The sequence below is a fragment of the Ovis aries genome, chromosome 3 (genome assembly GCF_016772045.2).
Source record: "Ovis aries strain OAR_USU_Benz2616 breed Rambouillet chromosome 3, ARS-UI_Ramb_v3.0, whole genome shotgun sequence".
Taxonomy (NCBI): Eukaryota; Metazoa; Chordata; class Mammalia; order Artiodactyla; family Bovidae; genus Ovis; species Ovis aries.
This window is the reverse complement of record NC_056056.1, coordinates 137,744,827-137,761,264: the sequence shown is the minus strand read 5'-3', so window position 1 is coordinate 137,761,264 and position 16,438 is coordinate 137,744,827. Positions and strand designations below refer to the sequence as shown.

The window sequence follows — 16,438 nt, the reverse complement described above, 5'->3', positions numbered from 1 at the left end:
GGTTCCCTTACATGCAGATTTTTTTCACTAGATACTACTACAGTAGTACACAATCCCCATTTGGTTGAATCTGCTGATGTGGAACCAAGGATATAAAAGGCCAAATATACTAGTTTTTGGACTTCCCTGGTGGCTCAGATGGTAAAGAATCCTCCTGCAATGCTGGAGACCTGGGTTCTATCCCTGGAGGAGGGCATGGCAACCCACTCTACTATTCTAGCCTGGAGAATCCCCATTGACAGAGGAGCCTGGTGGGCTACACTCTGTGGGGTCGCAAAGAGTCAGACATGACTGAGCAACTAAACAAATACTGGTTTTCGACTGTGAGGAGGGTTTGTTCTCTCACCCTTAACTCCACTTTTTTCAAGGGTCTGCTACTGCTAAGTCACTTCAGTCGTGTCCGACTCTGTGCGACCCTATAGACAGCAGCCCACTAGGCTCCCCTGTCCCTGGGATTCTCCAAGCAAAAACACTGGAGTGGGCTGCCATTTCCTTCTCCAATGTGTGAAAGTGAAAAGTGAAAGTGAAGTCACTCAGTCGTGTCCGACTCTTGGCGACCCCATGGACTGCAGCCTACCAGGCTCCTCTGTCCATGGGATTTTCCAGGCAAGAGTACTGGAGTGGGGTGGTCAACTGTGTATTATTCACCACCATAATTTCCACTACCAGAGTACATTCAATTATACCTTCAAGCAATAAATATTTATTGAAATACCTATTGTGGCATCCCCATACAAGTGAAAGTGGAGAGTGAAAAAGTTGGCTTAAAGCTCAACATTCAGAAAACAAAGATCATGGCATTTGGTCCCATCACTTCACGGTATATAGATGGGGAAACAGTAGAAACAGTGTCAGACTTTATTTTGGGGGCCTCTAAAATCACTGCAGATGGTGATTGCAGCCATGAAATTAAAAGACGCTTACTCCTTGGAAGGAAAGTTATGACCAACCTAGATAGCATATTCAAAAGCAGAGACATTACTTTGCCAACAAAGGTCCGTCTAGTCAAGGCTATGGTTTTCCCTGTGGTCATATATGGATGTGAGAGTTGGACTGTGAAGAAAGCTGAGTGCCGAAGAATTGATGCTTTTGAACAGTGGTGATGGAGAAGACTCTTGAGAGTCCCTTAGACTGCAAGGAGATCCAACCAGTCCATTCTGAATGAGATCAGCCCTGGGATTTCTTTGGAAGGACTGATACTAAAGCTGAAACCCCAGTACTTCGGCCACCTCATGCAAAGAGTTGACTCATTGGAAAAAACTCTGATGCTGGGAGAGATTGGGGGCAGGAGGAGAAGGGGACGACAGAGGATGAGATGGCTGGATGGCATCACTGACTCTATGGACGTGAGTCTGAGTGAACTCCGGGAGTTGGTGTTGGACAGGGAGGCCTGGCGTGCTGTGATTCATGAGGTCGCAGAGTCGGACACGACTGAGCGACTGAACTGAACTGAACACATTATACACACTAATAACGTGAAACTCTTCACAGTTCTTCTGTTTGATGCCTGGTTGGTGGCATAAATAAAATTGTGAACATCAGAAAAACCTAAAGCATGAATATCATGCTCTGCAATGGTCTCATCTTCTATAAGCCAATTTCATTTCCTCATATAAGAAAAAATAATGTTAAACCAGATCAAACTTCTGCAAACATGTTTTAACTCTGAATAAATCTGTGTTGTAGGAAAGCAAGATATTAGCACTTCTCGTCACAAAAATGGAAGAGGCCCTCAGGTCTGTTCAACAAATATATGGTTAGGGATTGCCACTTACTTCATAGCATCATTCATAGTTTTACAACTATTTATTATTTTTTCTAAAGGACAATTAGCCATATAAATTTTTATTGTTGTTTCAATTGTTTCTTAAGGGATAATACACATATTTTTAACTTATCAGCCTAATCAGCATTGATATTCTATGACTTCATTACTTATATATGATCACTTATATTTCCCACCTTCTGTTTCACTTCACACTATTCAATGTACAAATGTGCAATATCCAAAGATAGTGAACTTACAGCATCATATTTTAAAAACTTATATAAAGACAAAAACAGAAGTGAGTAAAGTAGAACCACCCTGGATGAACTGGAGGATTGAAAAGTAACCTCATTCACCTAACCCTTCCTTTCTCCTACTCCCAACAGTGAAAGTGAAAGTGAAAGTCACTCAGTCCTGTCTGACTCTTTGCAACTGTATCAGTTCAGTTCAGTTCAGTCGCTCAGTCATGTCCGACTCTTTGCGACCCCATGATATATAGTCCATGGAATTCTCCAGGCCAGAATACTGGAGTGGGTAGCCTTTCCCTTCTCCAGGGGATCTCCCCGACCCAGGAGTCGAACCCAGGTCTCCCACATTGCAGATGGATTCTTTACCAGCTGAGTCACAAGGGAAACCCAAGAATACTGGAGTGGGAAGACTTTGGCTTTTCCAGGGGATCTTCCCAACCCAGGGATTGAACCCGGTTCTCCCACATTGCAGGAGGATTCTTTTCCAACTGAATTATCAGGGAAGCTACTCCCAATAAGGCTACATAAAACTGCCATCACTCAACCACCTGTTTCCTTGGCAACTACATAGAAAGAGTTCTTCTCTCACAAATAACATCAAGTTCAAAAATGTCAGTAACGTTAAGGCTCTCATCTCATGTATACCTCTTATTTATAGATGTAATACAGTCCATGAACAACATTTTCCAAACAACATAAAAATCAAGCCCAACTGACTTCTATTACAAGGGGAAATGTTTGCTTCTTAGAAATGAGGTATCAATTCGCTAACATGAAGTCAAATATTAAAGAATGAGTTAGGACTGGATTTAATGTCTCTCAAAGGATAAAATTGCAAAAATAATGCCTATTTCCATCCAGTGAGTTAGTGAAAGTCGCTCAGTCGTATCCAACTCTTTGCAACCCCATGGACTATACAGTTCATGAAATTCTTCAGGCCAGAATACTGGAGTGGGTAGCCTTTCTCTTTTCCAGGGAATCTTCCCAACCCAGGGGTTGAAGCCAGGCACACTGCAGGTGGATTCTTTACCAACTGAGCTATCAGGGAAGCCCCTGATTTCCATCTAGGAGGGCTTAAATGAATGACAAGAAACATGTATTATTTATCAGGAAGCCCATCAGCTGTCAGTACCAAGCACACGACAACAAAATGAGGAAGTACCCAATGAACAAATATCTGTTGGCCATACACGGCGTTAATTAAATTAAGAGACATGTACGTCCTCTGTGTTTTTTAGTTGTATGCAAGTCCATTCAAATGTTGACAATGTGATCTAACATATCTCAGATAAGAAATCAAAACGAAATGTCTAAATTGACTTTAGACATTCTAATAACATATGGCAGAAATTATTAATACTAATTCATTATATTCTTGAACTATTAACTTTTTAACTTAGTATTTAAAAATTCATTGTATGCTTGAACTATAGAAACTCTATAAAACCAAGGCCCAATAATTTTCCTAGGTGGGGTTATCGCCTCTCATTTAATCAATGTAAAGGACAATCTTGATGTATAAAGAAAAACTCTCATCTACAGTAGAAAATGACCTGGAGTTCAGTGATATGTGATACCTCCGAGCCACTGAGAATTCCTAGAGGGCCTTCACAGTCCCATATGGTCATTAGGAAAATGTCCCTTTTTCAGCAAATTAGTTATTTTAATCCATTTCTTATTCTCCCCTTTTCTGCCCCAGCTAACCTTGGTGGCTCAGGTGGTAAAGAAGCTGCCTACAATGTGGGAGACCCAGGTTTTATCCCTGGGTTGGGAAGATGCCCTGGAGAAGGAAATGGCAACCCACTCCAATATTCTTCTATGGAAAATCCCATGGACAGAGGAGCCTGGTGAGCTACAGTCCATGGGGTCACAAAAGAGTCAAACATGATTAGTGACTAACAACCTAATAATACCTTCTTCCAGGCTTTCAATGATTGACTTAAGTGAGAAATTTCAACCACGGCCCTGAAGAGGATCCTATGTGCCTTCTAATAAAGTTGACTTTCTGGTTAACTGAAAACTGTGAGCTTAGTGAGTCCAAAGTTTGGCATCAGAACGAGACTTCAACGAATACAGGGCAGTGGCCCAGCTTCCCCTGGGTGCATGACCCAACCCCTCTGTGACTGCATGAGCACAGATGGCCTTCTGATTGGTTCCATAAAAAGTTCTTTAAGTGATGCCCTTAGAATAGCATTCAGAACCACAAAGGAAATAAATGAAAAGAAGGCACATTACTGCACTTGATGTCATAAGAGAAGATTTTTCAAGAAATGTATGTGCTGCTGCTGCTGCTGCTACGTCGCTTCAGTCGTGTCCGACTCTGTGCGACCCCATAGACAGCAGCCCACCAGGCTCCCCCGTCCCTGGGATTCTCCAGGCAAGAACACTGGAGTGGGTTACCATTTCCTTCTCCAGTGCATGAAAGTGAAATGTATGTGAGTTGTACAGAATTTGAGCTTCTTTAGTAAGATTGTTTTTCTCCTTTCATATAGTGGCCAGTATTACAGAATGATACTTCTTTAAGATATGCAGAAGAATAATCCAGAATCTGTGATATTTCCAATACTGAGAAGTTGAACTACTCAAATGCTCATTACTCATTGGCAACAAAAAGAAAAGGCCATCTGGTATATCAAGTATCATACTCCTGTGACACAGGTTCTCCCATGGAGAGACTTTACCACTGATGTGTCAACTTGTGAAAGGAAAGACAGAAAACTCTGGAGCTATTCCCACTGAAAATGTCAAAGACCCAGTAATATCCTCCTTCATTTTCTGATGGTCCCATATTTTCATTCCTGGAAAGTTCTCTATGAGTTTTAATCTGCTGATGATCCTCTCCTCCACTCCTAACCACAGTCACTTGATGACACATTCCATTCATTCAAAAGTCTGAGGTTCCTACTATGCCCATCCCTGGCTGCTGAGCTAGAGATGGTAACTTCCCACTCCTTGGAATGGTACCTTCCTTGGAGGGTACCCAGGTATCACTACTCTCCCAAAGATGCAATTGTTCCAATTGTTCCAGTGCCTTGCACAGCTTATCAGAAATTTCTCTCTTCCCTCCACGCACAACACTGAGGGCCAGTGTATCTTACAACCTGGGCATAAATCCTCTCACTGCAGAAAGTTGACACCTGGAATGAGGTGTCACAGATAGATACTGGATTTCTAGGGCTACTAATTCCCCCTAATTGGCAAGAATTCCATTAGGGTGATGGCAGGACATATTTTCGGCTACTTCCCATGGAGGCAGTGTGAATAGTGTGAGGGAGCGTAGAAGCAGACAGCTCTGAGAACAGTCTCCAGTGGGTGAAGTTGTCTTGAGTCTCTGACTAATTCTAACATTTCTATCTTTCTCTGCTGATCAAATACCTCCCTCATGCACATAAAGTCTGAATTTGCCCCTAAGCTTTGAGGTCCCTTGAGCCAACCTGTCCAGACTGACCCTACACATACACACGTCATTAATGCATGAATTCATTCCAAAAATGTCTGTAAACAACTGCTGTGGGCAAGGCTTGTCTAGAACATCTCTGAAATTATCTTTTCACAAAGTTTGCCGTTCACCATGATTAACTGCCCCACCCTTCACTTTCCACAGTTTTCTTGTATTTTTACTCTCGCAAAAAATCAGACTCAGCCTCTCACAGTTCAGCATGAAGTGATGCCAGTATCATCCGCTTGGTAAGTAAATGAAAACTTGTAACTGAATGCTTTGATCCAGAATTGAATGGAAAGATTTTATCAGGGTTTAAAGAAACTGACTACATCTGTGTCAGGTGTCGTCTAGGATGGGGAAGTTAGGTCGCCTCCTTTCTCTGTGATACCCTCTAAATCACACAATGCAGCAATTGATGTCTTCATGCACAGTAAATATGGATGCAAGAGAAGAGAGAAAAGAGTTTTCCAGAAATATCACACTGACTAAATACAAGAGATTCCAGACATAGTCTTACCTACTGTGAGGCCCTGAGTCTGCCATGGACACTGTGGTCAGGTCTCCCTGTGAATAAAGGTGGAATGATGAACACGATTTTCAGAATAGGTTGAAAATATCCAAATAATTGAGGTACTTTAAAATAGTTAAGCTTTGCAAAAAAAAAAAAAAACTAAGTCCAATTCATTATTTTAATTTGCTTTAATACGTTTCATGAGAAAATTTTGCTTTCAGCAATATTTATGTATTTATCCATGCATAATCCTCAAAAGTAAATTCTTCAGTTGCCAATGCTTCATTAATACTGGATCCAGGTTCTACAGATACACAAAGGTAAGCATTGCACTGTTTGTCCAGACCCCCAGGTAACATTCACTAATTTAAGATGGGCTTAAGCTGATAGCTTTGTTAATGTGATCAAAATTTAAGCTTCTCCTGATTATTCAGTTTATGGTCATAGATTGCTGGCAAGGACAGAGTGACCAAAAACAGGTGCTCTGTGAAAAAAAGCAATTTTAACATTTTTGTGAATTCAGAAAGTTACCTTGAGTTAGATGGTAGAGTGCTAAACAAAAGAAGAAAACTGGTCAGTCAGCCTAAAATGACCAAGACAGGCAGGAATCTTCATATTATGAGACATGCCCTGGTACATAGAACTATGAATTAGGATTCAAAATTATCCAGAGTATAGCATCCCTTCCCAAATGTACTTCTCACCATCCTGGTCCTCATGAACAACTAAGTGAGACTAAGGGCAAGAGGATGAAAATTATGGTTAAGAAAAAACTGTAGTAACATTTCATCCAACCCTCAAAGAGCAATAAAGGAATAATGCACCCATATCAAAACTGGAAGGAGCTTCTTCCATTATTGCAAAAGGTCTGTACCCTCTGAAGAGTGATATATCATCAGGAATTTTGCAGTGACATGAAATAACATGATCCATGTTGATAACAGCATCCTTGAAATTCAGTAGCAGAACTTCTGCCAGGCATTAGTGCTATTTGGACATTTGGGGAAAAAAAAGGAAGGAAATTATGCTTGGAGGTGTGGGAGTCTTGTCTGAGACACCCATGAAATACCATATAGAAGTTTCTAGACTCATACTAAAGGCATAACTGAAGCTAACACAGAATGGAAATGAAGTATAAGAACTGGTGGGTTATGATTGCTGTTATTATGATGGGATCCATGTTCACAAGGGGTTCACAGTGTGGAGGGAAAAACTGAGATGTGTGTTAAACATCAAATGAGAAAAGAAGCAAATTTCAGACTCTGACATAACACAGGGAACCTAGCATTTGAACAGAGAGCAGTAGGGAGCAATCAAGACAGGGTACAAGAGAAAAGCTCAGGCTGGAAGGGCCATGAGAATGTAGATCAACTAAATTAAGAAGGAGGACATTTGAAGTAGAGAAAAGTAGTATAAACATAGACGGAAATACAAACCAATCTGACATCAAAAGTAACTTAAAACTTTGAAAAGTTAAGGAAAAACAAAGATGAACTCCAACTGTAAGAGTAGGAAAACAGTCTATGATGCCATGCACTAAAATTAGATCTGACTTAGCCAAAATAATTGAATTCATTTCCTGGTTCTTATACTGTTTCTCAACGTGTCATTATAAAATCTTCATGGATATCAGTTTCATCATGAATAAAATGGACATGAGTGACTGCTAAAATAAATGACAAAATCACAGTAAGAATAAATTGAAAGTGATTAAGTATAGACCCTATACATAAAAATCTCATTAAAAATTAATATCCTATTAAATTTAAAAGCTACTAGATGACCATGAGCAAAGAAATAATGATTGGGGAACAAGGAGCTGAGAGAAGATTTAGAACAACTGCTGCAGATAATGGTTTTCAAAACTAAGTGATTATAAGGATTTCTAAACTATATGAAGAATTCAACTGAAATGAAATACTATATATGAGTAGATGAGCCAGATACAATCATTTTTTCAGTTAAAACTCTATGGAAAAAGGATAGGATTCTCTGAAGTATGTGAAGACTATGACACAAAAACAAATATAAAAAATCAACATACACACAGTGAGGGCAAGTTTGAGATGTTATCACACAGTATTCGGGGAGACCAGGGAGGGATGGTGAGGAAAAGTGATGATGACATAAAGGAAAGGGACAATGACAAGTGATCTCATTTCTCTTTCTATTGTCCTTCAAGGAAACAGCCTCCACAAATGGCCTTGAGGAACCACAGCACCATCACCGAGTTCATCCTCACTGGGCTGTCAGATGACCCCCACATCCAGGCTCTGCTCTTTGTGCTCTTCCTTGTGATTTACCTCCTGACCGTGATGGGGAACCTGACGATGCTGCTGCTGATCAGGGCTGACTCCCACCTCCACACGCCCATGTACTTCTTCTTGAGTCATCTATCATTCCTAGACCTCTGCTTCTCCTCTGTCACTGTGCCCAAGCTCCTGAAGGACCTCCTGTCTGAGAGGAAGACTATCTCCATAGAGGGCTGCCTGGCTCAGGTCTTCTTTGTGTTTATTGCTCCAGGGACTGAAGTCTGTCTGCTCTCTGCCATGGCCTATGACCGCTATGCTGCAGTCTGCCACCCGCTGCTCTATAGCCAGGTGATGAGCAACCAGCTCTGTGTGAGGCTCGTGTTGATTTCGTGGGGTCTGGCCTCTCTTGATGCAGTCATCATTGTGCTTTTGGCTGTTAACCTGGACTTCTGTGAGGCCCAAACTATCCACCACTACACCTGTGAGCTGCCCTCCCTCTTCCCCCTGTCTTGCTCTGATATCTCCATCAATATCAGTATCTTGATCTGCTCAATCTTACTCCATGGATTTGGAACCTTCCTCCCAATAATCTTCTCTTATGCTCGCATTGTCTCCACCATCCTGAGCATCAGCTCTACCACAGGCAGGAGCAAGGCCTTCTCCACCTGCTCCTCCCACCTCATCACAGTGATCCTGTTCTTTGGGTCAGGTATGCTTCGCTATCTCATGCCTTCCTCTGGTTCCTCCCTGGATTTGCTCTCTTCCTTACAATACAGTGTGATCACACCCATGCTGAATCCCCTTATCTACAGCTTCAAAAACAAGGAGGTAAAGGGAGCTCTGAAAAGGACTTTGGGGAAATATCTGCACTATTGCACAGGTTGAACTAAGTCACATTTACCCAGCATACCTGGAAAGACTAAATTTCTTCTTGTGTTCCCTCCTGTTCTGTTTCCAACCTCTCCCCCTACACAGAGTCAAGTAGGACTCAGGAAAGAACACACGGCTTCCCTGAATATCCCAGGTAATGATCACAAAGGAACCCTCACTTTTGAGACCCTATTTGGAAATTCTATGCTGTACCGAAGTGGGACACAATGTAAAGAAACACTTAAACAAAGCCCATCAATAATAAAACATGATTATTAGGGGGAAAAAAATAGGGATTATTCGAATTCTCAAAAGGCATAAAAGTCACAAGAATTTCTACTTAAAATGATTCATAAAAAAAGATTCAAATCATTCTTCCTGTATTTGATAAATGCTTCATAATAAAATGTCAGATTGGGAGAATGACATTTGAAATAACCAGAAAAAATTTATTATAAGCTCTTATTACTTATCAGAATTATGCAATTTCTCTACAATGTATTCATATGAAGATAAGATCTGGTATTTAAATTTCCATAGAAGAAGTAGAACCTATGAATATTTGAAGATGACATAATTCTATGGAAAGCCTAAAAACTCCTCATAGGAAAATAAACTTATTGGTACTCCAAAGAATTTAATAGGCAAAAAATTAATATTAATACAATCAGTACTATTTCTATATACTAGCCACTGTTAAGTAAACAAAAAATATGCTTCAGGCAGAAAAAGATACATTCACTCAGGATTAAACTTGATGAGTAGTTAGAGCAAATACAATTAAAGTCAAAAAATTAACTAAATGATATAAAAGATGCTTAAATATAGGATATATTTTTAGACATACTCTTCCCTTACAGTTTTATGCAATCAACAAAAGAAAAATATTGAATTTACAAGCAATCTGGAAATCCAGAGTTCTAGTCTTGATTCCATAGAACCATTAGTGATTCAATCTTTCTTTTTCTTTCTTTTTTCCTTCTATTGAATATGTCATCTTCATATATTGGGTTTTACTCTAGGCATTATGTTTTTTACAACACATAACATAGCTATTTGTTTTGTAGAGCTATTTGTTGGAGAAGGCAATGGCACCCCACTCCAGTACTCTTGTCTGGAAAATCCCATGGATGGAGGAGCCTGATGGGCTGCAGTCCACGGGGTCGCTAAGAGTCAGACACGACTGAGCGACTTCACTTTCACCTTTCACTTTCATGCATTGAAGAAGGAAATGGCAACCCACTCCAGTGTTCTTACCTGGAGAATCCCAGGGATGGGGGAGCCCGGTGGACTGCCGTCTATGGGGTCGCGCAGAGTTGGACATGACTGAAGCGACTTAGCAGCAGCAGCAGCAGCAAAGCTATTTGTATATTCTGTTCTTGAACTCTATATAAATGAAATGATTCTAATTCTAAAATTAAAATACTGGATATATTCAAGACTTGATGAGGCAGTGGAGCAATCAGACTCACATATATTGGTGGTGGAATTGTAAATAGGTTCAATCACTTCAGAAAAATAGTGGGCAGTATCTACTAATTGCACACTATATGTCTACTCTAAGATTCATTAATTATATTTTTAGGTAAATATGAAAAGAAATGAGTAAACATGTCCAGAAAAGACATTAATAGAATAGTCATAACAGTTTATTATTGCAGCCAAAATCTATAATAAACATAAATGTCCATCACTTGGAGAACAGATAAATAAATTCATACATGTAGTATATTTATACAATGAAACATAATACAGAAAAATTTTTAAACTGCAAACAATAAGTGAATAAATCTCACAGACACTATGTAACAGAAGCCAGATATAATGGGTACTTGTTTATTTATATGAGGTTAAAGACAGTGAATTGATCATGTTTCTATTTTCTTAATTTCTTTTCCTCGCCTTTACTGAGATATAATTGACATATAATTCTGTATAAGTTCAGTTCAGTTCAGTTCAGTCACTCAGTCGTATCCGACTCTTTGTGACCCCATGAATCGCAGCACGCCAGGCCTCCCTGTCCATCACCAACTCCCGGAGTTCACTCAGACTCACGTCCATCGAGTCAGTGATGCCATCCAGCCATCTCATCCTCTGTCGTCCCCTTCTCCTCCTGCCCCCAATCCCTCCCAGCATCAGAGTCTTTTCCAATGAGTCAACTCTTCGCATGAGGTGGCCAAAGTACTGGAATTTCAGCTTTAGCATCAGTCCTTCCAAAGAAATCCCAGGGCTGATCTCCTTCAGAATGGACTGGTTGGATCTCCTTGCAGTCCAAGGGATTCTCAAGAGTCTTCTCCAACACCACTGTTCAAAAGCATCAATTCTTTGGCGCTCAGCCTTCTTCACAGTCCAACTCTCACATCCATACATGACCACTGGAAAAACCATAGTCTTGACTAGATGGACCTTAGTCGGCAAAGTAATATCTCTGCTTTTGAATATCCTATCTAGGTTGGTCATAACTTTTCTTCCAAGGAGTAAGCGTCTTTTAATTTCATGGTGCAGTCACCATCTGCAGTGATTTTGGAGCCCAAAAAAATAAAGTCTGACACTGTTTCCACGGTTTCCCCATCTATTTCTCATGAAGTGATGGGACCAGATGCCATGATCTTCGTTTTCTGAATGTTGAGCTTTAAGCCAAGTTTTTCACTCTCCTCTTTCACTTTTGTCAAGAGGCTCTTTAGTTCCTCTTCACTTTCTGCCATAGGGTGGTATCATCTGCATATCTGAGGTTATTGATATTTCTCCCGGCAATCTTGATTCCAGAGGTGTACAATGTGATGATTTGATACACTTACATGTTGCAAAATGTTTACCATCTCCATCAATTCACATCCTTACCATTCATTTTTTAAGGTCTGAGTATTTGAGATACATTTTCTTAGCAACCAAGTATAAAATATAGTATTATTAACTATAATCACCATGCTGTCTTTTTTTTTCTGCCCTCTTAAGTTTTATTTTTTTAATTTATTTATTTTAATTGGAGGCTAATTACTTTACAATATTGTATTGTTCTGCCATACATCAATATGAATCCACCACGGATGTACACGTGTTCCCCATCCTGAACCCCGCTCCCACCTCCCTCCCCGTACCATCCCTCTGGGTCATGCTGTCTTTTAGATTCCCCAAACTTACTCATCTTATAACTGGATGTTACATTTTATTTTTCCTGATACTTTGACATCTTCAAATCTTGCTGACCTTGGAGAGACTATCCACCCAGGGTTAGCTGGGTCCTAGGAACAATAAACAACTCACCTGATCAACACATTTTTCAGATGTAATCTAATTAATCAAGAACCCATACCCTCAACTGCCTCCTTTATTTAACAATCACATTGCAGGCCACTATCTACATGCTCTAATCACTTCAGGGCCAGGTACCAGACAACAAGAGACAGCCCCTTAAACCCAGATTCCACTGAAATAATTCAAATTATTCTATCCTAAACTTGCTTACACTGCCTTATTCATCTCTTCCTACAAAAAACACAATAAAGCCTGTTACCCACATTTTCCTCTCACTCTCTCTGCCTCCTGACCAGTCCAAGGCCTCCCTGTGTGGTCCTATAAGTAATAAATTATCTTTTCAATAAAAAATTGTCTCCTATCTGCTGACTTTACCATACCTGACTAATAATAAAACTTGCATTTTAAAATAGTCAGGAAAAGTAATAATTTCATAAATTCATTCACGATGAAATCAGAACAGCAGTTTCCTATAGAGAATGGATTGACCAGGAAGTATCAAGAGGAATCTTTTCAGGCAGATGAAAGGTTTTGGACTTGGTCTCTGTAGTGGTTACAAAGTGTACACTTATCAAAATTCACCAAGCTGTCCCTTTAAAATGGTTGCACTTAATCACTTTACATATGTATTTTAAACTGAAATCAATGGGAAAACTAAACAACCAAAAACATTTGTTTCATGAACGTTCTCATACTTCGTACAGGTACCTATTGCCCATGTCCTACAAATACTTTAGTGAATAATTCCCTTCCTTTCATATCAAGGCAGTATTTCCCCCACTCCAGTCATGATGGGAATTAACCCCCACTATAAGTCTCAAGGATCTTCCCCGTAGCTCAGATGGTAAAGAATCTACATGCAATGCAGGAGATCTGAGTTCGATCCCTAGGTCGGGAAGATCCTCTGGAGAAGGGAATGGCAGTTCACTCCAGTATTCTTATCTAGAGAATCCAGTGGACAGAGGAGCCTGGCAGGCCACAGTCCAGGGGGCTGCAAAGAGTTGGACACGACTGAGCAACCAGCCATTTATAAGTCTCGAAGCCATGGGGGAGGTGGCAGAGGACAAGCAACATCTTCCAAGGCATCTACCGAAAGCAAAGCTTTGCTTGGTCTCTGCGTTAGTAATGGGTCTCCAAAGAAACAGAGCCAATAGGAGAGACAGACACAGACATGGTGAATTCTAAGGCACTGACTCACACACTTGTGTGGCTTAACAAATCTGGAATTTGTAGAGCAAGCTGGCGTATTCAGGTGAGGCTTCATGTTGTAATTTTGAGGCCAAAATCCACAGGGCAGGCCAGCAGGCTGGAATTTCAGACAGGGTTTCTATGTTCCAGTCCTGAGGAGAACTCCTTCCTCTTTGGGAAACCTCAGTCTTTGCTCTTACAGCCTTCAGTTTTTTGAGGCCTGTCCACACTATGGAGGAGAATCTGCTTTAGTCACAGTCAACAGTTTAAATGTTATATCTAAAAAATACTTTCACAGGAGCATCTAGACAGATGTTTGATTAAACAGCTGGGATCCATATACTAGTTTTTTTTTTCACTTCTAAACATTTAATATGCATTTATAAAACTATGAATATTTTAGGATAACCACAACACCAGTATCTCTACTAATATAATTAGCAAATATTTCCTAATAGTGCCTAAAACACAATTCTAGTTAAATTGACACAAAACTAACCATTACAGCCTCTGAGCAAAGAGAAGCTGGTTTTTTCTAGCAAGCATTAGTAGGTTAATTCTGTGGTCCCCTTCAGAGATTCAGTGTCTCAAGCATATCTGTCCAGGTATCCTCATCCCACATGTTGTGGTCCTAGTCTTTTCCTAGTGGGACCCTGAATTTAACATAGAAGTTACATGAATACAGCCTTCTTCATAATTCAGTTTCTGTCATACTCATAACCTGGGCCTGGTTTTTGGCACAATTTACCTACTTGGTGAAGGAGATATGTCCTTTAATAAAGCCATTAATAAATAATAATAACAATGCCATAAAGACTCTGGCCTTGGGATGGTATGTGCCTAACACAAGTCTCATTTTATCTCTTTAATATACCAACGACATCACAACAGCAAAGTACCTGCACACTTCCTGTACTTGACATTGTGCCCTTATACTTCAATTTGCATATGCCAACGCATTCCCTTATACAAGTTTCTCTTCCCATTCACCACAGGTTGGAAATGTTTGGTCACATGGATCACAGCTTTGTGTAACTGAATGAAACAGAGCCATGCCATGTGGGGCCACCCAAGATGGACAGGTCATGGTGCAGAGTTCTAACAAAACATGGTCCACTGGAGAAGGGAATGGCAAACCACTTCAGCATTCTTGCCTTGAGAACCCCATGAACAGCATGAAAAGGCAGAAAGATATGACACTGAATGATGAACCCTCCAGGTCAGCAGGTGTCCAATATGCTACTGGAGAAGAGCAGAGAAATAGCACCAGAAGGAATGAAGAGGCTGAACCAAAGTGGAAATGACCCCCAGTTGTAGGTATGTCTGGAGGTAAAGTAAAGTCCAATGATGTAAAGAACAATATTGCACAGGAATCTGGAATGTTAGGTCCATGAATCAAGGTAAATTGGAAGTGGTCAAACAGGAGATGACAAGAGTGAACACAGACATTTTAGGAATCAGTGAACTAAAATGGACAAGGGTTTCCCTGGTAGCTCAGATGGCAAAGAATCTGCCTGTAAAGCAGGAGACCCCAGTTCTATTCCTGGGTTGGGAAGACCCCCTGGAAAAAACATAGGCTACCCACTCTAGTATTTTGGGGATGTCCCTGTGGCTCAGTCAGTAAAGAATCCACCTGCAATGTGGGAGACCTGGATTTGATCCCTGGGTTGGGAAGATCCCCTGGAGGAGGGCATGGAGACCCACTCCAGTATTCTTGCTTGCAGAATTCCCAAGGACAGGAAAGCCTGGCAGGTCACAACCAAGCAACTAAGCACATCACACAAAATGGACAGGAATGGGAGAATTTAATTCAAATGACCTTTATATCTACTACTGTGGGCAACAACCCCTTAGAAGAAATGGAGTAGACCTCACAGTAAGCAAAACAGTCCAAAATGCAGTACCTGGGTACAATCTCAAAAATGACAGAGTGATTTCGGCTCTTTTCAGAGCCAAACCATTCAATATCACAGCGATCCAAGTTTATGCCCCAAACACTAACATCAAAGAAGACAAAGTTGAATGGTTCTATGAAGACCTATAAGACATTCTAGAAATAAAACAAAAAAGATGCCCTTTACATCATAGGGGACTGGAAAGCAAAAGTAGAAAGTCAGGATATACCTGGGGTAATAGGCAACTTTGGCCTTACAGCACAAAATGAAGGAGGGCAAAGGCTAAGAGAGTCTTCCCTAGAGAACACATTGGTCAAAGCTTATACCCTCTTCCAACAACACAAGAGACGACTCTACACACAACATCAAAAGAAGGTCAATACAAAAATCTGATTATATTCTTCACAACCAAAGATGGAGAAACTCTATAGAGTCACCAAAAACAAGACTGGAGGCTGACTATGATTCACATCATGAACACCTTACTGCAAAATTCAGACCTAAATTGAAGAAAGTAGGGAAAACCACTAGGCCATTCAGGTATGAACTAAATCAAATCCCTTATGATTATACAGTGGAAGTGAAAAACAGATTCAAGGGATTAGATCTGATAGAGTGCCTAAAGAACTATGGACAGAGGTTCATAACACTATACAGGAGGAGGTGACCAAAACTATCCCCAAGAAAAAAGAAATGTAACAAGACAAAATGGTTGTCTGAGGAGGCCTTACAAATAGCAGAGAAAAAGAAGCAAGAGGCAAAGAAGTAAAGGAAAGATATACGCATCTGAATGCAGAGTTCCAAAGAATAGCAAGGAGAGAATAAGAAAGACTTCCTAAGTGAACAGTGCAAAGAAAAAGAAGGAAATAATAGAATGAGAAATACTAGAGATTTCTACAAGAAAATCAGAGATACAAAGGGAATATATCATGCAAAGATGGGCACAATAAAGGACACAAATGGTATGGACCTAACAGAAGCAGAAGAGGTTAAGAAGAAGTGCCAATAA

The 16,438-nt window shown here is 40.4% G+C and overlaps 1 protein-coding gene and 1 non-coding gene across 2 annotated transcripts; both read left to right on the top strand.

Annotated features, from left to right (window-relative positions):
• Positions 1-1,677: 1,677 nt before the first annotated feature.
• On the top strand, positions 1,678-1,800 carry LOC114114276 (U6atac minor spliceosomal RNA). The gene has a single exon (XR_003589104.1). It is a non-coding gene; the product is annotated as a U6atac minor spliceosomal RNA (small nuclear RNA).
• Positions 1,801-8,167: 6,367 nt separating this feature from the next.
• On the top strand, positions 8,168-9,106 carry LOC101123547 (olfactory receptor 8S1-like). The gene has a single exon (XM_004007424.5). It carries the CDS (start codon positions 8,168-8,170, stop codon positions 9,104-9,106), a length of 939 nt encoding a protein of 312 aa, XP_004007473.3.
• The last annotated feature ends 7,332 nt before the right edge of the window (positions 9,107-16,438 follow it).

Excerpts from the sequence above, each read along its gene's own strand:
- LOC101123547 (XM_004007424.5), top strand. The coding sequence starts at position 8,168 with ATGGCCTTGAGGAACCACAGCACCATCACCGAGTTCATCCTCACTGGG.